Genomic DNA, 23599 nt, shown 5'->3' with positions numbered 1-23599 from the left:
ATATCTATACTTGCTTGTCTGCCAATTATTATTTCGTTAAAGTTTTCGACTGTGATCCCTATATTATTTTTTATCAAAAAGGCAATGCCTTGTTTATTAGTATGTTGTCCACTGAGATAGATGTCTCCGTCCCATTCATCTTTTACGGTTTGTGCTAAAGTAGGTGTCAAGTGACTTTCTTGTAATAGGCATATACTATTTTTTTTTTCGTCTAACCATTTGAAGATTTTTATGCGTTTGTCTTTATTGCTTAGCCCTTTGACATTCAAAGTGCATAATTTAATCATTTAAAGAGGTGAAGGGTGATGTAAATGCTAATTTGTGTGTGCTTGTCCAGTTAGTTTCTATTTGAAAACATGTCCAGTTGGTTTCTCTTTTGTTAATATATATACATTTACACAAAAGATGTACAAAATTCATTCTATCTTCATACAAACCAACAGAAAAACATAAAATCAGAGAAAATATAAAATACCACATTTGAAAAAAAAACAAAAAAACAAGCGAAATACAACGAAACAGAAACAAAATGTACAAAAGGAGTTTCAACATATGAGAATTGATTGTAAATCAAAACATATAGGCTAATTTACATCTAAATACATGATTTAACAACATATATTTTACATTTGATAATATTTGGAATGTATCAATTATTGAAATCCGAAAGTGTTCATAAAATTGAAGAGTCATTTAATTTTTACATATAAATTGCTTATAAGCAATAGGAGAGTTTTGATTTATCAAAACATGTTTTTCTTCTAAAAAATTAAAACCCCACACTCAAGCTTATTACAACACACATGCGCTAAACAAACAAGGATCAACACATCCACATATAAAAAACAAATTGTCATCAATGTTCATGTGTTTCAGTCATGTGAATTACCGTTATATCTAACTTTTGCAAAAACTATATAAACCGGTAAATTATTAAGCATATATTTCGATAAGGTATACGACCTTAAACAACGACTTCATCAACGTTTATGTGTTGCAGTAGTATGCATTATAGTCATATCTAACAAGGAACAACATATCCATATATTAAATACAAATTGTCAAATTTATCAAAATATTTTTTTTTCTAAAAGCTAAAACCTACAATCAAGCTCATTACAACATACATGTGCTAAACAAACAAGGAACAACGCATCCACACATAAAATACAAATTGTCATCAATGTTCATGTGTTGCAGTCATATGAATTACAGTCATATCTAACCTTAACAAAAACTATATAAACCGTTAAATTATTAAGCATACTTCGATAAAGTATACGACTTTAAACAACGACTTCATCAACGTTCATATGTTGCAGTAGTGGGTATTATAGTCATATCTAACCTTAACAAAAACTATATACGCCGGTAATTTATTAAGCACACTTCGATAAAGTATACGACTTTAAACAGACCTGACAGTCCACAAGTTTTAAATCTCTACATCACTTTAGTTAAATTAAAATTATAAATTAATCAATCTCGGTGAATGTACTGCAGATAAATATGAAACCATAAACAAAACACACATTTTTGACCTAATTCCAAGGTTAACACACAGTCACAGATCAGCGAGGCGCCCTAGATAAAAATAAATTAACCACTCAAATTCGCCGGGCTTTAAATAGAACCAAATGGAAAAACCATGACTATAGTCTGTTTTAGTCATCCAGGTAAACAAACAGGTTTTTCAGGCGAAGGGGAAAAAATGTTCATTTCTCATGTCACCATCAACATGCCCCGACTCAATTTAAATTTATGTCACATATCTTATCACCATGAAGCTATTGTTATTATAACTGTTTGTAAAAGTTGCATTGTCACTGTATACTCATGTGTCACTGTATTTGTGATTTGAGCTTAATTAAGGTAATGGTTGTTGTTGTTGTTGTTGTAGAGACAGTAGAATAGTACGGGTATATAATAATTCCTAAACCAATAACTCTTAAGGGAATAATTTAAGAACAGTAGCGAAGTAATGTTACATAACAATGTTAGTGTGCAACAACATGAAAAGAACAAGAACTATACAGTTTCCTGTATATAGTCTAATTGACCTAAACAGGTATGTATTGGAAAAAGTGTTGTTCTTTCTGAGTGGACTGAGATGTAAAAAAATCATACCATTCAAATTGAGTATAGACTCCTATATATAGTCTAATTTACATCTAAATACATGACTTTACAACATATATTTTACATATTATTGAATTTGGGGTGTATCAATTTCTCAAATACTAGAGTTTACATACAATTAAGTTCATGAGGCAAGACATTTTATTGTAACATATAAATGCTTATAAGTATATGGTTTTGTATTAGATTTTTATTTAATAAAACTGAAATATCAGCCGAAATACGCCCCAAACAGTGTGTTTTTTCGAGTCAACTTCAGTGCTTAACACACTACTCACTTGTCTTGGATAAGGAGCCTTGATGTATCAGAACATTTTGTTTCTAAAACGTAAAACTTACACTCAGGCTTTATACAACACATATGTGTCAAACATATCAAATAAGAAAGAACAATACATCCGCATATACAAAACGAATTTACATCAATGTTCACGTGCGGTTATCAAATATATTCATATATTCCTCACAAAAAATATATATACAGGCTAATTGTCAGGCATACATATGTCAAATATACAAGTTCAACATGTATGTAAATTCCTAAATCATATAATTATACTAAGGATTATAAGTTTTCAATATTATAAGAACAGCAGTAAAGTAATGTACATATCAATTATAGTGTGAAACAACATAAAGTGAGCAAGAGCACTACAGTCTTGATAATTGTCCTACATATGTATGTACATGTATATGAAAAAACAGTTATTCAGTCTGAATATACTGAGGTGAAAAATATTCATGCAAAGACTTAAAATATATTTTTTATTTCTAAAATGTTTGGATATATATTTTTTTAACAATAACTTTCTAATCTTTATCACATCTTGGAAAAGATTAGTCCATGTTTTATATTATGTAAAGAAAAAAAAGTATGTTTTATTGTGATACTTTTATTAATATAACCATCTTTTCAATGATATGTATGATATATTTTTACATATTAATTACAATATTGTTTACAAGATTGCATTTTTTTAAAATTATTGTTGTTGTTTTTATGACATTGGTATATTTTCATTCTTCGCATTTACGGATTCTTAACAAATGATGGCTTAAATTAGAGTCGATAGCGACTATAGTGGACTTGGATGGTTTTGAGCATTCTCAAAAGGTACAGACTATATACACTACTTTCGAATTAAATACAGACTTACTATTTAAGTAATAAGAATGACATACATGCCAAGAAAGACTGGTATATAAACAACAGCGTACCAATTACTAAAAAGGTGCAGAATAGTTTACCGGTATTATTTTTAGCTATTATTGACAATTGTACACAGGTATAATTGTATTCTTCACATGTAATTATTCGATACACATATTGACCTAAGTTAAACAAGGTAAGGACTATATCAATCTGACTGACCAGAGATTATGTCTTCAGGCGAAATTTAGATCTATACTGATTTTCTAAGCCTACTTTTAACTGTATAGTCTGTTTTCAAGGTTAGTACTTGACATTATTTACCGTTAGTTTATAAGGTTGTTCTCATTTAGGATACTGCTTTGGTTTAAACTGTACTGAAAAGTTCTCCCAAAAATGTTTTTTTTTCTTCAACAATTTATTTTTTCAGAGGTTAATTTATGTGATGTATGCAAAAAAATATTGTTCAAAACATTCAAATTGTACTGGTAATTAAATAAGGAGACATAACGTAATTTTTATAGAATAAAAGTGTATAATATACTCTAATGATTTATATGTAAATAGGGACATACCATGTTTCTACATCACAGTGTTCATTGTTCATAGCAATGTTCATATTGCCTCTATTTTCCGTTCACCCCCGTTCTTCTGTATCGTCTGAACTCCTCAATGGCATTGTTCACATTATCATAAATGTCAAATTTGATTCGTTCGTCCGCAACAGTTTGTCCATACACGGATCCATTGAAATACCAGGCGCTACTTATGTCAGGGTGTAGATGAAGCCTGTTGATCAGCCCCTGGTTTGGCTTGGTGACGTCATCAACTAGTTTATAGCCGCCGTTCTTCATGGGGGCCCTTTTTCGCATTATGGTGGACTTTGCCGAATTGTTCCTCAACTTAACGAGAACAGGCCTGGTGTGTCCTCTTTTTGTAGGGATACGGTGGATGGCAATCATATCTCTAAGCAGGAGGTCGACCCCTGCATGAGTCTTCAGAATTGAGGTTACTGATTTTGTGATTGAGTCTTCTGTTTCCTCTCTATTTTCTTGTATATTTAATATTTTAATGTTATTTTTCCTTGAATATTGTTCATTATAATTTGCTTTCATGTGGGCCAGTTTGCTGAGTTCATAAGTTTTTTCTATTTGTTCATGAATCGATTTGTCGTTGGTACTTGTTTTATCTTCTAGAATTTGTATCTTGTCTTTGAAATTTTTGTTGTCATAATCTAATGATTTTATTTTAGCTTGCATTTCAACAAGTTTTTCACTGACTAATTGGTCAATCTTATCATTAATGTTTTGCATAATTTTGTTCATTAGAGTTGTAACAGTGTTTGTAATTAGTTGCTCAACTTCCTCCTTCTTCAACATACCCTTGAGATCATCCCTCAAACTTGTAATTGTATCAGTCATTGCTTGTAGTTGTGCTTGAATGACCTGAAATTCTTCCATGCTGGAGTTGCTAGCTTCACTATCCGGGCGAGATTTTTTTACAGCCTGTTTTGTTTGGGGTTTTACCCCTGAGAAGCTCAGTTTGGGCTGGCCTTTTGATGCAACTTCACTCATTATGTTAATTGACAAGTACAGTTATTTTCACACTATTTCACACTATTTTGTTTTGATAGTCAAGCAATTATTCTGCAGTACAGTTATATTTTCCTTATTTTGTTTTTGATAATCAAGGTACAGTATTAGTCCCTCCACAAATTTTAATCCAGGTATTATCCAGGTGAACACAGGGATTTTTTCAAGATGGTATCCGATTAGATACAGTTCAACAATCATTCAATTCATGTACAGTCTTTTGAAATTGACACTTTCAAATAATTCGAATAATTCCTTTTATTTCATTATATTTTCAATTTACACTTTTATCACTATATGCACAGTACATTCATGCACATGTTGTACTAAATTTTAATACTACTTAATCACTATAAACATGCATTTTTGATGTAAAATTGGAGAGCAAATTTATCAGCACTTCACTCCAGTGATGACCTTGACCATGAAACTTGGTCAGAAGATTCATCCTGATTATATCTTGGACAAGTTTGAAAATGATGCATGTTGGTTGAAAAACATGGCTGCCAGGGGGCGGGGCATTTTTCCTTATATGGCTATAGTAAAACCTTGTTAACATTCTAGAGGCCACATTTATTGTCCAATCTTGATGAAAAATGGTCAGAAGATTTGTTTTAATGATATCTTGGATGAGTTCGTAAATGGTTACATTTGCTTGGAAAACATGGCCGCCAGGGGGCGGGGCATTTTATCTTATATGGCTATATGTCTATAGTAAAATCTTTTTAACACTCATGAGGCCACATTTATTGTCCAATCTGCATGAAACTCGGTCAGAAGATTCATCCCAGTAATATCTTGGACGAGTTCAAAAATGATGCAGTTGGTTGAAAAACATGGCCACCACGGGGGCGGGGCTATTTTCCTTATATGGCTATAGTAAAACCTTGTTAACACTCTAGAGGTCACATTTATTTTCTGATCATCATGAAACTTGGTCAGAAGATTTGTCTTAATGATATCTTGGATGAGTTCGAAAATGGTTTGGGTTGCTTTAAAAACATGGCCACCAGGGGCGGGGCATTTTTCCTAATATGGCTATATATGGCTATAGTAAAACCTTGTTAACACTCTAGACGCCACATTTATTGTCCAATCTTCATGACGTTTGGTCAGAAGATTGGTCTCAATGATATCTTGGATGAGTTCGAAAATAATTATGTTTGCTTGAAAAAAATGGCTTCCAAGGGGCGGGGCATTTTTCCTTTTATGGCTATAGTAAAATCTTGTTAACACTCTAGAGGCCACATTTACTGTCCGATCTTCATAAAACTTGGTCAGAAGATTCATCCCGATAATATCTTGGAAGAGTTCAAAAATGATTCTTTTTGATGACTTTTTGTTGAAAAACATGGCTGCCAGGGGCGGGGCATTTTTCCTTATATGGCTATTGTAAAACCTTGTTAACACTCTAGAGGCCACATTTATTTTCCGATCTTTGTGAAACTAGGTCAGAAGATTTGTCCCAATAATATCTTGTTATCTCAGGTGAGCGACTTTGGGCCTTTCAGGCCAGTTTTTTTTTCCACTTTTTGGGAAGATAGCCCATGGCTTTGGAATTGGGAATTTTATCGGCATTTTCATGAAATTGGGAAAATAAATTCATTGGCCTTTTTTTTCCACACGAAAAGTCCAGTGATTAGGGAAATACTAAATTTAATATAACTCTTTATAATCATTCAAATTAAAAGAACAAAATCATAAAAAACTTTGTTAGATGTAATTGAATTAAAATTGAGATAAAATACGCATTAGACACTTCTTTCTAAAAAAAAAAAAAAAAGAACTTTTTTTTTTTTTTTTTTTTTGGAAATTGGGAATTTTTGGCCACATTTTGGGAAAAAAGTATACTTTTTGGGATTGGGAACATAGCCGAATTTCGGCTATAAAATCGGGCCAAAAAAAACCCTGCAGGCCCTCTTGTTAGCTCTACTGGCCGAAGGCCTGAAGAGCTTATGTCATGGCGTGGTTTCCATCGTCCGTCCATGCGTTAGACTTTTTCTGGTTTACGCGATAAAGTTCACAGTTTTCATCCGATTCTTTTTAAACTTGTTCAGTGTCTTTATATTAATGTGGACTCGAACCCTATGGAAAATGAGTGACATCAGAGTAAAAAGTCAAGAATAATATCCCCTTGAATTTGAGAAAATTGTGAAATAAGACTTGTTTACGCAATCAAGTCCACAGTTTTCATCCAATTATTTCCCAACTTGCACAGTGTCTTTATCTGAATGATGAGTCAAACCCTATTGAAAATGAGCAATATCAGTTATAAGTCCAGAATTATCTCCACTTGAATTTGATATAAAAATGGAAATTCAGTTTTTTTATGTGATAAAGCCCATAATTTTCATCCGATTCTTGGCAAACTTGCACAGTGTCTTTGTATCAATGAGGACTCAAACCCTTTTGTAAAAAGAGCATTATCGAAGCAATACATCCAGAATGACTCTTCTTGAATATGAGAAAATTTTGAAATCCCGCTTGTTTTTACTTAATTAACGCCACAGTTTTCATCCAATTATTTCCAAATTTGCACAGTATCTTTATATCAAAGAGGACTGGAACCCTATTGAAAATGAGCAGTATCGGAGAAATAAGTACACAATAATCTCCCCTTGAATTTGAGAAAATTCTCCTTGTTTGCGCGATTAAGTACACAGTTTCCATCTTATTCTTTCCAAACTTGCACAGTGTTTAAAGCAGTAGAGCGATTCAGGCCCTCATGGGCCTCTAGTTTGGTGTTAGTTTACTTACATGACACAACTTTCAATATCGATTGGCGTTACTGTCCATTATTTTTTTAACAGTCCTTGAATGTGACAATTTGCTCGTAAATAAAACTTCCGAATTTGGTTCCGAAGTGCTTTAAGATACTGACCCTATTTTTAGCTTGGCTGTTTTCGGAGATAACCTTAGGTATTGTCATAGCCAGCTGATCCTCCGGCGTCTGCCGTCTGTTGTCTGCTTTGCTAAAACCTTAAAATTGGCTCTAAAATCAAGTGCTTCCACCTACAATTTTAAAACTTGTATATGTAGGTGCACCTTAATGAGTTCTACACGCCACACCCATTTTTGGGTCACTAGGTCAAGGTCACTGTGACCAGTGATTTTTTTTGCTTTTATTTGTTACAGCCTGTGCAATTTGAATCGGGAAAATAAGCGCTATAAACCATGAATTTGGGAAAAATAGCTCGATCAACCATGTTTTTGGGGAAAATTAAGCATTATAAATATTATTATAAGAAACATTATAAATATTGTTTTTAACTGCATGTTCAGAGGGTTTTCTAGTCATTTTGGCAAAAGGAGTCTGGTCAATTTGGGATTATTTTTTTATATCAAATCAATAAAAGTGGCAAATTTAGGAATTATTTATGACAAAAAGGACTAAATTAAAGATATATATTTTGTAGGATGTTTAAAAAATAAATTTGAGATATAAAGTTAAGAAATCATAATTAAGTGATAAGAGACTTCTTTCTTAAAATATATTTTTTTTTTTTGAAATTGGGCTGTTTTTGGGGGGAAATTTTGGTTAGATTTTTGGGAAAAACATGGAATTTTGCAATTGGGAAGCAGCCAAAAATTGGTGGTAATTTTTGGCAAAAAAAAATCACTGGTGACCTCTAAAAATTTCTGACAATCTTTCATTTATTAGCTCGACTGTTATGTATGAAATATATACAGTGGAGCTATCCTACTCACCCCTGCGTCAGCGTGAGCGTGCAAATGTTAAAGTTTGCGTACCACCCCAAGTATTTCCTATGTCCCTTGACATATTGCTTTAATATTTTGCATACTTCTTAACCAACATGACCCCAACGTATAAACAAGAGCAGACAACTGTATCAAGCATTTTGTAAGAATTATGGCCCTTTTTTACTTAGAATATGCATATTATTGATAAATCTATGTTAAAGTTTGCGTACCACCTCAAATATTTTCAATGTCCCTTGACATATTATATTGCTTTCATATTTTTCAAACTTCTTTAACAAAATGACCCCAATCTATAGAGCAGACAACTGTATCAAGCATTTTGTAAGATTTATGGCCCTTTTTTGTCTTAGGACCTGAATATTTTGTTAAATTTTGTGTTGAGATCCACTTGACTTCTAAAGTATCAAAGCTATTGCTTTCAAACTTCAAATATTTTCTTACTATCATGAGGGTACTGTACCTGGCAAGTTCAATTTGACCTTGACCTTTGAATCACCTTGACTCTCAAGGTCAAAAGAATAAATTTTAGTTATATTGCCATAACTTCTTTATTTATGATCAGATTTTATTAATACTTTGACAAAACAACACTTACTGGAATACCACAATGGATTCCACCCAAACAATACCCCATGCTCCAATCCGAATCCCTGCCCCCTCCCCCCTCCCCCCAATTTTTTTTAAATTTTTGTTTTCCTTTTTTGCTCACCTGAGCACAATAATATCTTGGACGAGTTCGAAAATGGTTCTGGTTGGTTGAAAAACATGGCCGCCAGGGGGCGTGGCAGTTTTCCTTATATGGCTATAGTTAAACCTTGTTAACACTCTAGAAGTCACATTTTTAGTCCAATCTTCATGAAACTTGGTCAAAACATGTGTCCCAATAATATCTTGGCGAGTTTGAAAATGGTATGGTAAAACCTTGTTAACACTCTAGATGTCACATTTGTGGTCCAATGCTCATGAAACTTGGTCAGAATATTTGAACTAATAATATCTGGGCTAAGTTCAAAAATGGTTGAGATCATTTAAAAAAACATGGCCGCAAGGGGGCGTGGCATTTTTCCTTAAATGGCTATTTACTACAAAACTTTGTTAACACTCTAGAAGTCACATTTAATATCCATTCTTTATAAAACTTGATCTGAACATTTGTTCTAACAATAGCTTGAGTGAGTTTGAAAATGTCCTTATATGGCTTTAGTGAAAACTTGTTGACACTATATTAGCCACATTTATTGGCCAATCTTCATGAAACTTGGTTAGAACATTTGTCCCGATGAAATTTTGCCAGAGATTGAAGCTGGGTCATATGAGCTCAAAAAGTAGGTCACAAGGTCAAATAAAAAAAAAACATGTTAAAAGTCACTTTTTTGGTCCAAAATAATCTTCATGAATCAGCTTGCATTTTTTTTCAGAATAGTCTAGTTCCTTTTGCTTTCAGGTGAGCACCTTAGGGCCTGATGGCCCTCTTGTTTTATTTTTGAAAGATCGTCTAAAAACTGACCCCACCCCACATTATACCCCCCTCTCAACAACCCCCCCCCCCCTACCCAACCAAGAGAATATTTTTTTCTTTGAAACATGGTTAAAAAAATAAAATAATACATGTATCTATTTACTTTATTTTTGAAGAACCGTCCAAACTTCCCACCCAAGCTATTGCTATCAAACTTGAAATAAAATCTTATTAGTTTGTTTTATGTTTTTATGTCTTTACAAATGTTCAACAGATTGTTGAAAATATACCTGAACCAATACCTTGACCTTATAGAATAATTTGAACAATTTCCCCATGATAGCTTACGCTATACTGTCAAGCACTCGAATAGTCAAGGGTGCTGTCCTCTGACAGCTCTTGTTCAAAACTGCACCTGCAGCTGAGCGTTGGCACCCGTTATGTGGTGCCCTTGTTAGTTTAAGAGTCTACCTGCATGACTTACAGATCAAATTCAAGTTTCGGTTTATGAAAAAGTAGCGACTATTGGACTTAAAAGAATTCTCTCATATAACTGCTGTGTGTTATCAAAGTGCAATAGGGGACATAGTGCTTTCGTCAAATGGTGTGCCACAATTCAGCCCCAAACTTAATCTCAAAAAGTATATAATTACCTAAATGAATGCCTCAAATTCACAATGGAAATTTCCGAAAAATTCCCCTATCCAGCTGTTGTAGTTCAATTTTAGCAAATATAATGAGTCGTGTTCGGAGAAAACTGGGCTTCATGCATGTGTGTAAAGTGTCACCCAGATTAGCCTGTGCAGTCCGCAGCAGGCTCGAACCACTGACCCCTGGAGTCCTGAAATAAAAAGTCTACCATGTAGACCACTCGGCCATCCTTCTTGACACAATGACAGATGTATTTTATAATTTATGTAAGCAATCCTTGTAGTTTCGCAAAATATAACGACAACAACAGAACTCTCCAAATTATTAATTTGTTTCGCGTTCAGGGCTCAACATTAACAGTTGTCATATTGCCCCTGGCAAGTAAAAGTTGGGTCCAGGCAAGATATTTTTTTATCTGGTTGTCCGCCCAGGCAACTGCAAAAAAGAACAAAGATCATTAAATTTAGACTTTAATTAGACTATAATTGCTGTAATTATTTTGTTAAATGTGCAAAATAAAGGTTTTGTGGTGTACCATTTTGATCTTCTTTAAAAAATATGAGGTTTACAGTTAATGTGATAGTTCATGTTTGGGCAAGTGACTTTACGTTCAGGGCAAGTAGATATTCATAGTACTTGCACGGCAGGGCAAGTTGGGTTTTAGGTTAATTTTGAGCCCTGGCGTTGCAACGCTTTATAATTTCCAGGTTTTTAAATCGTCAAAAGATGCATATAATTGCTATTTTAGAGCATAGTAAATGTTTAATATAACTGTTTCCTCACAAATATCATAACTAAAACAAAAATTTGTGAATCTGAAACAACTTTTTTCAATTTTGTCAATTTACTAAAACATGAAAAGGCCCCTTTAAGCATTTAGTGATTTACATATGTGCTTTTAACCCTAATGAAATAGAATAAAAGACATTTTTCATGTTGAACAAACAATATCCAGGTAAATTTGCCGGTTGCATGTCTCTGAATACACAGTAGGTACTTTTCCGTAAGTTTCCTCTTACCTTAACCAAATTTGATCCCCTAAATTACTTGTCCTTGCTGCGGTTAGCATCTGAAAAATCAAGCATGCAAAGATGCAGTTATCAAATAGTTGCTTGCATTTGATATTTCTCAGGCAACAATATCACCAGTGAACAATCCTGCGCTAAGTTACAGTGTATTAACATTGACAGGAGATAATATATTATTTTGGTCTTCACACTATCTTTTAAGAGCAGCTTGCTCAGATTATTTTATGTTGTCAAACCTTGCTCTACTATCAGAATATAAAAAATTTGCTTGATATTCATTTTAGTTGCAACAAGCCGGTGAGCATGAGGACTGTTGGGTTACCTTGACAATTTTTAACCAGGTTTTTAACCAGGTTTTCTTAAGGAAAAAACTGGTTATTAGATTAGCGAATGTCGGTGGGCGGGCGGGCGGGCAGAACAAGCTTGTGTGGGCAATAACTTTGTTATTCATTGTGAGATTTTAAAATAATTTTGCACATTTGTTCACCATCATTGGACCGGGTGTCTCGCGAAAGAATTACGTCGTTATCTCCAAGGTCACACTTTGAGTTCAAATGTCAAAAATGGCCATAAATGAGCTTGTCTGGGCCATAACTATGTCGTTCATTGTGAGATTTTAAAATCATTTGGCACATTTGTTCACCATCATTGGACGGTGTGTCGCGCGAAAGAATTACATCAATATCTCAAAAGTCAAGGTCGCCAAGACTAAAAATAGATTGATTTTTAAACAAGGGGGGTAACGATGAACAATCATTAACAATTCACATTTTGCCTTGTTATAATTACAGTGAACTTGTGTTGTCCATGATGGAGACTAGAGATGCACCTACACTAGTGGCAAACACAAGGTAAGTTTTCATTTAAGTTCTCATTTAAGCCTGACTCTAGAAAAATAGGGATAAATGCAAGTGTCATCATTAGATATACCTGTTTAGTCTACAAAGGTAAATCAGGGACACTTTCTGCTTGTTTGTTATTATTTGTTTAAAGGAAGAGTCTTTATAGTGAAAGTCCAGTTTAGGTGGAAAGTGTCATCCCTGATAAGAGATCATCCGTAATCATCCCTGATTAGCCATCCCTAATTTGAACGACACTTTATGAAATGCATGAAGCCCTGTTTTCTTAGAGGAGGCTCATGATTTTTGCTTATTTAGTAAAAATAATATAATTGCATATAAAAAGGCAAGTGTATGAACATTACATATGGTTTACAATAGTTAACAATAATGTGTTTTAATTTAAATATAAAATGTCAAAGATTAAATTAGATTTAATTTAGCCTCATGCATTAAGCCCAGTTTTATCAGAAGAAGGCTGAATGGCTGACTGTGGTTGCAGGCTGATCTCGACTTCCCTGTCAAACACGGGCTCCCGCGGTCCCTGGATCCGGGCCATCCAGCGCTCCGAGGAGATCCTTGACCACCTCAAGTTCATCTTCTCCAGCTCCACAAACTGTGCGTGCCAGGCATGAGTGTGTACTGTAAAAACTATGTTTTTGGACACTTCAAAATAAGTAACTTTTTCCGTGCCTGAAAATTATTATTGTTTAAATTCGGCTGTCTGAAAAATTTAGAGTCAAACATACAGGTGTTCAAAAATTTACTTTTAGAGACACTCAAAATGTTGCATTTGATACAGGTCAGCAATGTATTGAGCGTCATCGAATATTAGCACATACTTATTTACTTTTTATGGAAGAACCTAAAAGCAACTGATTTATCTTTTTTCTGTACAGGTGACTTGTTGCAGAACACAGCAGAGCTTGTGGACACTCTTCTGGATCTAGAAACGGACCTGTGTGTGTCTTGGGCCACTGTGGACTTTGTAGAGTCACTGCTAGAGGCAACTGAACAAATTGGGTCAGTTCTGCTAAACGAAACACATGCCTACAAGACTTAGTGAAAGACACCATTTATTTTGCCCGCGTGTAAAGAACCTGGGTATTTGTCTACGCACTTATGTATGTCAGTCCGTTGACCATGTGTTTCTGTAAGATGTCTGTAGAACTCCTACCTACAAAGAGAGGGGAATGGGAGAAGCCTTTGGATTTTTTGGTGAACAGATCAACAGCTAATGTCACAAGGGCCCATAACATGAAAAACAACCCTTAAGCATTGAAGTCAATTGCAATAAATCACCATCTTAAAGTTAGTCAATCCCTGAATATTGGATAGACTATGGGAGTGACTGTTAATCTGTTTAAGCATTTAAACCTCATTGACATGATGTTTACAAAAAAGATCTGATTCAGCCAGTTATATATTGCTGATGTCTTTTTTTTTATTGGGCTTTGGGGGGGGGGATATTAAAATGAATATCGTAGGTGATGTGAGTATTAAGTGAAGGTACGTTCACATACAATTGGATCCTTTTTTACGCAACACTTTTCAAACTTTAAACTCTCAGTAATGAGTTAAGATTATGATTTAAAATTGTGCATGTGATCATTTGACTCTTTTTTGTGTGCAAGATAACGATATAATCATTCATCCATGACAATTTGGCACTTTTGCACGTGGGGTAGTAGTGGTTTCATCTTTTTGCATGGAAAATGTTGAAACACGATATTATTCTCATTTTATTTCAATTCTTCATTTGAGGTAGGTTGTTACACCAGGAAAACATAAAATTAATTTAAAAATCAATATATCCCTTATAAAAGTTCAGGAGCGCAGCAGCGCAATTGGCATATTGCAGGCTACCATACCCACTTTCTGAAGCATCCGATCATCATGGATAAATGATTTCATCGTTTGCTTGCACATACTGTAGTCAAACAGTTTATGTAAAGTTTTCAAAGCGTGCTCTGTACATGATTCTACTTCTAATGCTTGTGATTCCAGGAGCAGCCAAGGTGAGGCTATGGAGCTGTACCTGCACATCTTTCAGAGTTTCTCCACCACAGAGTCCGGCGTTGAGGCTTTGGGTGTGTACTGTTTATCTTCTCATTGCTCACTGTTGATTTTTCCTGCCCAAAAGAATTCCAAAGCAGTTACTTTAAGCTACCTTTGATGAAAAAACATCTGCAGAGAGTGAAATTTTGTAACCAGGTGGAAATCATATTTGTTTGAGAATTATTCTGCTTTGTCTACCTTGTGATAGATGTGTCTCATTTGGCAAACATGTATACCTCAACAAATTTGTTTATGTAATGGTATCAATTATTGAAAAACCATTGAAAACCTCATTTTAAATCAAGAAAATTCATGAAAATGACTTAATTTATGTGACGGTCACATATAATTTCATACAACCATAGGTATTTCTGTTTGAAATAATCACTTGTATTTATCTTTGATCTCAAAATAGTCAGTGCTTGAAAAAACATTTTATTAGCTCATCTATTTATTTATTTTTAATTATGAGCTAATGTCATCACCTTGGCGTCAGTGTCGGCGTCCGGTTAAGTTTTGCGTTTAGGTACACTTTTCTCATAAAGTATCAATGCTATTGCATTCAAACTTGGTACACGTACTAACTATCATGAGGGGACTGGGCAGGCAAAGCTATGTAACTCTGACTGGCATTTTGACAGAATTATGTGCCCTTTTTATACTTAGAAAATTGAAAATTTGGTTGAGTTTTGTGTTAAGGTCCACTCTTATCCTAAAGTATCAAAGCCATTGCTTTCATACTTGCAACACTTACAAACTATCGTAAGGGGACTGTGCAGGCAAAGTTATGTAACTCTGACTGGCATTTTGATGGAATTATGTGCCCTTTTTATACTTAGAAAATTGAAAATTTGGTTAAGTTTTGTGTTTAGGTCCAATTTTTATGCCCCCCTTCGAAGAAGAGGGGGTATATTGCTTTGCTCATGTCGGTCTGTCGGTCGGTCTGTCGGTCTGTCCGTCCACCAGGTGGTTGTCAGACGATAACTCAAGAACGCTTGGGCCTAGGATCATGAAACTTCATAGGTACATTGATCAAGACTCGCAGATGACCCCTATTGATTTTGAGGTCACTAGGTCAAAGGTCAAGGTCACAGTGTCCCGAAATAGTAAAATGGTTTTTGAATGATAACTCAAGAACACATACGCCTAGGATCATGAAACTTCATGGGTAGATTGATCATGACTCTCAGATGACCCCTATTGATTTTGAGGTCACTAGGTCAAAGGTCAAGGTGACCCGAAATAGTAAAATGGTTTCCGGATGATAACTCAAGAATGCATACGCCTAGGATCATGAAACTTCATTGGAAGATTGATCATGACTCGCAGATGACCCCTATTGATTTTGAGGTCACTAGGTCAAAGGTCAAGGTCACGGTGACCTGAAATAGTAAAATGGTTTTCGGATGATAACTCAAGAACGCATATGCCAAAGATCATGAAACTTGATAGGTAGATTGATCATGACTCGCAGATGACCCCTATTGATTTTGAGGTCACAAGGTCAAAGGTCAAGGTCACGGTGACCTGAAATAGTAAAATGGTGTCCGGATGATAACTCAAGAATGCTTATGGCTAGGAGCATGAAACTTCATAGGTACATTGATCATGACTGGCAGATGACCCCTATTGATTTTCAGGTCACCAGGTCAAAGGTCAAGGTCACAGTGACAAAAAACATATTCACACAATGGCTCTCACTACAACGGAGAGCCCATATGGGGGGCATGCATGTTTTACAAACAGCCCTTGTTTCCTAAAGTATCAAAGCCATTGCTTTCATTCTTGCAACACTTACTAACTATCATAAGGGGACTGTGCAGGCAAAGTTATGTAACTCTGACTGTCATTTTTACGGAATTATGTGCCCTTTTTATACTTAGAAAATTGAAAATTTGGTTAAGTTTTGTGTTTAGGTCCACTTTTTTCCTAAAGTATCAAAGCCATTGCTTTCATACTTGCAACACTCACTAACTATCATAAGGGGACTGTGCAGGCAAAGTTATGTAACTCTGACTGGCATTTTGACGGAATTATGGACCCTTTATACTTGAAAATTTGGTTAAGTTTTGTGTTCTGGTCCACTTTACCCCTAAAGTATCATAGATATTGCTTTCATACTTGGAACACTCGCAAACTATTATAAGGGGACAGTAAAGGACAAGTTGCATAACTCTGGTTGTCATTTTTACGGAATTATGGCCCTTTTTTGACTTAGTAATTTTGAATATATGGTTACATTTTGTGTTTAGATCCACTTTACTTCTAAAGTGTCAAGGCTATTGCTTTTAAACTTTAAATACTTTCATGCTATCATGAGGGTACTGTACCTGGCAAGTTGAATTTTACCTTGACCTTTGAATGACCTTGACTCTCAAGGTCAAATTATTAAATTTTGCTAAAATTGCCATAACTTCTTTATTTATGATTGGATTTGATTGATACTTTGACAAAACAACTCTTACCTGACATACCACAATTGCCTCCGTCCAAACGAACCCCCCCCCCAATCCCCCCTCAATCCCCCCCATTATTTTTTTTAAAATTAAAGATCATCTAATAAATGACCACCACACCCTAACACTATACCCCCCACCCCTACCCCAAAAAAATAATTGTTATGCCCCCCAGTAGGGTGGCATACAGCAGTTGAACTGTCCGTCATTGTCAGTCAGTCTGTCTGTCCGTCCGAAAAAATCTTTAACATTGGCCATAACTTTTTCACTTTTTAAGATAGCAACTTGATATTTGGCATGCATGTGTATCTCATGGAGCTGCACATTTTGAGTGGTGAAAGGTCAAGGTCATCCTTCAAGGTCAAATGTCAAATTTATGGTGTCTGTCCGTCTGAAAACTTTAACATTGGCCATTACTTTTTCAATATTGAAGAAAGCAACTTGATATTTGGCATGCATGTGTATCTCATGGAGCTGAACATTTTGAGTGGTGAAAGGTGGTGAAGGTCATCCTTCAAGGTCAAATGTCAAATATATGGCATCTGTCCGTCCGAAAACTTTAACATTGGCCATAACTTTTTATGTCCCCCACTATAGTAGTGGGGGACATATTGTTTTTGCCCTGTCTGTCTGTTGGTCTGTTGGTCCGCTGGTCTGTCTGTCTGTTTGCGCCAACTTTAACATTTTGCAATAACTTTTGCTATATTGAAGATAGCAACTTCATATTTGGCATGCATATGTATCTCATGAAGCTGCACATTTTGAGTGGTGAAAGGTCAAGGTCAAGGTCATCCTTCAAGGTCAGATGTCAAATATATGTGGCCAAAATCGCTCATTTTATCAATACTTTTGCAATATTGAAGATAGCAACTTGATATTTGGCATGCATGTGTATCTCATGGAGCTGCACATTTTGAGTGGTGAAAGGTCAAGGTCATCCTTCAAGGTCAGAGGTCAAATATATGTGGCCCAAATCGCTTATTTTATGAATACTTTTGCAATATTAAAGATAGCAACTTGATATTTGGCATGCATGTGCATCTCATGGAGCTGCACATTTTGAGTGGTGAAAGGTCAAGGTCATTCTTCAAGGTCAGAGGTCAAATATATGTGGCCCAAATTGCTTATTTTATGAATTCTTTTGCAATATTGAAGATAGCAACTTGATATTTGGCATGCGTGTGTATCTCATGGAGCTGCACATTTTGAGTGGTGAAGGGTCAAGGTCATCCTTCACAAGGTCAAGGTCATCCTTCAAGGTCAAACATCATATAGGGGGACATTGTGTTTCACAAACGCATCTTGTTTAATATTGAAGATAGCAACTTGATAATTGGCATGCATGTGTATCTCATGAAGCTGCACATTTTGAGTGGTGGAAGTTCAAGGTCAAGGTCATTCTTCAAGGTCAAGGTCATCCTTCAAGGTAAAAAAAAATAAAATCAAAGCGGCGTTATCATGAAGCTGCACATTTTGAGTGGTGTAGGTTCAAGGTCAAGGTTATCCGTCAAGGTCATTCTTCAAGGTCAAAGGTCAAACAATTTTTTTTTAAATCAAAGCGGCGTTATCATGAAGCTGCACATTTTTAGTGGTGGAAGTTCAAGGTCATCCTTCAAGGTAAAAAAAAAAGTAAAAAAAATTCAAAGCGGCGTTCTTATGAAGCTGCACATTTTGAGTGGTGGACGTTCAAGGTCAAGGTCATCCTTCAAGGTCAAGATCATTCTTCAAGGTCAAAGGAAAAAAACAACAAACAATACAAATTTTCAAAGTGGCGCAATAGGGGGCATTGTGTTTCTGACAAACACATCTCTTGTTTTTTTCAAACATGGTTAAAAAACACAAATGTTTATTTTTATTATTTTATTTTTGAAATACCGTCCAACCATCCCACCCAAGAATCCCCCCCCCCCCCCAAAAAAAATATACATTTTTTTTGCATTTTTTTTGCATTTTTGGAAGATAATGTAATAAATGACCACACTCCCACACTATACACCCCTCTCCACTCCACCCCTCTTTCCTTTGTGATTGAAATTGAGTTAGGTCCCTTCACCTTGAAAAAGAAAAATAGATGTGTGGTCTGCACCTGCAAGGCGGTGCTCTTGTTTGACATGTTATAGTAAAGTTGCAGTATAAGCCTGTTTTATTGAGTACTTTTTTGTTAACTGTATGCACAATATCGCAATCTTGTACACAAATATCAATAGACCAAATCTATGTGACATCTGATCGAAAGGTTTATTGATACTTGCTCACAATTCCATTTGATTTTATAAACATGCACTAATAATTTCTCTGCCCGGTAGCCTTTATTATACAGTGTAGTTTCACACACTTCCAGTTGCCCACATAGATGCCCTGGAGTTGAAGATCCTTGCGTACCTGAATGAGGTGTGTGAGTACGAGATAGTGGGGGTTGACGGCAAGGTGCAGCCCCTTGCCTCGGCCCTCTCTGTCCTCAACATACTCTTCATGACCCGACCACTAGGCCAGATGGCTAACCTCTGCAATGGTACATGATTTCAGATGTCATACTTTCTACTATTGTTTTACTATCTACTTTGAGACCCTCATTGGCCACTTACTGAAGACGTGTTTTTTGCAAAAATGATTTCACTACCTTATCCCTCACCCAATCTTTAATACTAAACTGCACAATTTGTGCTCTTTTTATATATATGTATACTTTTTATGTCCCCGGATCTAATGATCGGGGTATATTGTTTTTGGCCTGTCTGTCTGTCAGTCATAAATTTATTCATTCATTGTATGCGTGTGACCCAAAACTTTAACATTGGTCATAACTTTTGCAATATTGAAGATATCAACTTGATATTTGTAATGCATGTGTATCTCATGGAGCTGCACATTTTGAGTGGTGAAATGGTCAAGGTCATCCTTCAAGGTCAAAGGTCAAATACTGTGAAACCATTATTAATCGTCAGGCATTAATTTTCATAAATTTCGTCAGTCGACCGATCGGCGAATTTAAGATCCTAACGAACAATCATGCTCTTTGTTTGAACAAAAACAAACACTAAGTTGAACAATATTTTAAAACTTTAACGTAGACATGAGGCATTAAATTCCAACATAATCCATGCACACATTCACTGCTGTTTCGTAATCAAGATTAATCCGGTTTTGACACAAAGGGATGTAGATTACACAAGGTACTTAACTGACACGTTACACTTCTTTAAAAAAGCTCAAAGCGGGGCAATAGGGGGCATTGTGTTTCGGACAAAACATCTATTGTTGTTTCTATAATTAGTAAACTATTAAGTAATTTACCACAAGTAGTTGTATTTTGGCATAGATCCAGCTAAATAACTTTAAAATGTGAATGCTTCATAAAAATTCTCTGGGCTCCAGCTTATTGCACTTTCAAAGTCATGAAAACAAGGCTCTGACTGGTTGACTGTAAGGTCGTAAGGAGTTCTATACGTTTACATCTGATGTTCTCATATCATATGTAATTTTAAATCACAGATGAGAAGTTGATGCGCATTTTACTGAAAATTCTGGAACCAGTGTATCCAATGCTTCAAAAGTACAAGGAGGCTCAAACTAACATGCAAGCACCTAGTGACAAACATGTGGCTTCATTTGACCAATCAGCAGCAACTTATGTTGCTTTAAACCAATCACAGGGAGATATAGTGTCACATGATAAAACTGTGACAAATGGTACAAAAGACAGTGAAGATGGAGGCCAAAGTGACAGAAATGGGACACAAGAAAGCAGTCTCAGTGAAGAGGAAAAGGAGGAATTATACCAGCTCACTGTACTCTATGATGTCCTATCAGCCATCATTGTAGATTATTGTAACATTGTGTTCACAGTGAGTATAGCATTGTTTTAATTAATTTCCCTTTTACAGTGCTACATGTATGCATGCAAATGAACAAAGACAACAAATGAATCACAAAATGCTCTAAAATCCGACATATATTGTGGGAGAATTATTGCATACCATGCTTGTTGGATGTAACACAATCGAACATTGGTCTTTTTCAAATTTCTTCATTAGTATATAATTATTATATTATTTTATTAGCTGCACTAAACATTATTTCCCGCACTTACCCTGTCTTTTTTTCAGAAATCCGTACAGGCTAAAGCACTTTCTAAAGCTGCAGTCAGTGAAACACACCTTGAACGGACTCCAGAAAGCAATCTCACCAGTAAAAAAGGTGATGTAGATTCCGACAGCAACCAAAATAAAAACAACAGCAGCATTGGCAATGACAGTGGGGACACCACCAATAGTAATGATAGTATTCATGATTCGGTGCCAATTTCCACACCAGTAGACACATCTGTCATAGACTGTGGCGCTATTCTCAGTTACCTGGATGAATCCTGTGGTCGTTGGAGGCTAAACAATCTGGGACTGACATTGAAAGCCTCCGAGAGTGGCCGCAAAATCTTCAAGCAGCTGTCTGACTTGGCTAGTGAGCATCGCTTTGAGCGACTGGGTCGCATTCTCAAGGACATCAATGAAGGCAGAATCATCAACAGAGCGGATTCTAGTAGAGATCAGCCAGACAAATTGTTACACGTGTAATGTAATGGTACTCATGTTTGTAAAGAATTCCATACAATGGTGGTACTGTGCACTTTAATTTTATCATAGTAGAATATGTTCATTAAACAGTTCACACCATAGGTCAGCTGTTTATCAATGATTTTTAATGATGTTGAAATGATCACGATTCAGGAAATATTCTATTACGCTGTTGTATTATGTGGCAAAACGTGTTTTCTCTATTTTTACAAAATTGACCTTACTTCAGTAGGCAGCTTAACATGTGCTAGTCCTTTAAAGGAATTAAAGCACACTTTATGTTTGTACAAATATGTTGTATTTGTTTGTGATGCATCATTAAAAATGTGTTTATGTGTGACTGTGTTATTGTTCGCCACCATATTCTTCACAGGAAGACTGTGTGGAGATTATGCTTTTGGTATGAAGATGATTAAACTAGAGAACAAATCCTTGTTATACCCCATATAAGGAAGTGGAGATGGATACGCTGAAATCGCCATTGACATTCTCCACATGTATGTCTGTCTGTCAGGCACTCTGTCTGTCATTAGACACAAACTTGTCCGCAGGCGTCATACTACACTTCTCTTCGTACAACATTAAAATTTGCAGGCACGGTTCCGTATGAATAGAAGTTGTTTATGCTCCATTTTTACCATCCTAAATCGAAGACCTATAGAATACATTTTTTATGGGTCTTTGCCTAAATTAAAAATAATCTTTGTAGCAAACTAATTAATTTTTTACAATTTCAATAAATTATGATTTTATTATAAAATGCACTTGCAAAATGTGCGGTGTAATATATAAATATTAGAGGCCATCAATGACCTCGTAGTCAGCCCGCACACGTGATCGAACATCAGATTTAGGACTGACTTGGCGGGTTACCTAAAAGTGAGGAGGTCATCGGTGATGGTAGCATCGCATGTGTAACCTCTACAAGTTTCTTTTCAGCTCACCTGAGCGCAAGATGCTAATTGACCAGTCGCCAAATTATCGATCGCTCCGCCCACATAGCCACGTGGTCTAGTGATTAGAAAACTCCGACAAGCAGATCGCAATTATAGTGGATTACGTGAGGGAAATTCTATATTTGTAATGATGTATTATGCTCTTTTCTATAAAATAAATTATTAAAGCCGCACACTAAACTAAACTGCTTTGTAAAACGTTAATACAATCATAAAAACTTTAGAGAGAAATGGCGTAATCAAAATAAATGAGTTAACGGCAGACAGACTATCAGAAACGTTTCTTATACATAATATATAGGGAGGTGGTGAAAAATCCGTTGTAAAAATGAGCATTTATTTCATATTGATTTTGAACTTGTATTCAACCGTCTGACAGTAAACCCGGTGGCTATTCATATATAATTTTGAAAATATTTTTATTAAATTCAAATGACATATCCATATCATGATGGGTTTTTTGTTGATTAAAAATGTTTAGATCTTTGTTTTATTGTGTTATTTTTAAAAAGACACCGATTTTTTCATTTAGATATAAATTAAATTTTTATTGTAACCATAATTTAATACAGTCCTGATTTCGTGGTTTCATTAACAGATAGTCTAATATGCATTTTATTACATTTATGTTTAATGCGAACCTGTTACATTTGCATTTGCTTATTTATAACAAGATGGCCCTTATATGTTAATTGCAATTTTCACATTTCTCCCCGTATCACTATATGTTGTATTAGAAATGTTGTTGTTGTAATATAAGCCATACATTTTACACTTGAAGTCGCTTTAAGCTGGCTAAGCCGCGTTGAAATCACCTTTTTGTTGTTTTTACTTTAGTTAAACCAATATTTAAGTTAACAATTTATAATGATTTCCCTTGTTTATGATCCACAGAAAATAAATATATAATTGGAAATCATTTAAGTAATTAAATAGTTTTCTTTTCTTGTGTACAGTACCTAACAATGCCTTAATGT

The 23599-nt window shown here is 35.2% G+C and overlaps 1 protein-coding gene across 3 annotated transcripts in view; it reads left to right on the top strand.

Annotated features, from left to right (window-relative positions):
- The window catches only part of LOC127842588 (protein saal1-like), a 36333-nt gene extending 14330 nt beyond the window's left edge, over window positions 1–22003 (top strand). For all 3 annotated transcript variants that reach the window (XM_052372166.1, XM_052372175.1, XM_052372185.1), the window contains exons 6-12: window positions 12534–12593; window positions 13084–13199; window positions 13481–13604; window positions 14589–14671; window positions 19437–19607; window positions 20588–20940; window positions 21202–22003. In XM_052372166.1, the coding sequence (XP_052228126.1) occupies window positions 12534–12593; window positions 13084–13199; window positions 13481–13604; window positions 14589–14671; window positions 19437–19607; window positions 20588–20940; window positions 21202–21666 (1372 nt within the window). In that variant the 3' untranslated portion in view covers window positions 21667–22003. The remainder of the gene's footprint in view (window positions 1–12533; window positions 12594–13083; window positions 13200–13480; window positions 13605–14588; window positions 14672–19436; window positions 19608–20587; window positions 20941–21201) is intronic.
- Window positions 22004–23599: the final 1596 nt, after the last annotated feature.

This window comes from Dreissena polymorpha, chromosome 1, assembly GCF_020536995.1.
Source record: "Dreissena polymorpha isolate Duluth1 chromosome 1, UMN_Dpol_1.0, whole genome shotgun sequence".
Lineage (NCBI taxonomy): Eukaryota > Metazoa > Mollusca > Bivalvia > Myida > Dreissenidae > Dreissena > Dreissena polymorpha.
Note: the sequence above shows the minus strand (reverse complement) of the source record. Positions and strands in the feature narration are given on the sequence as shown.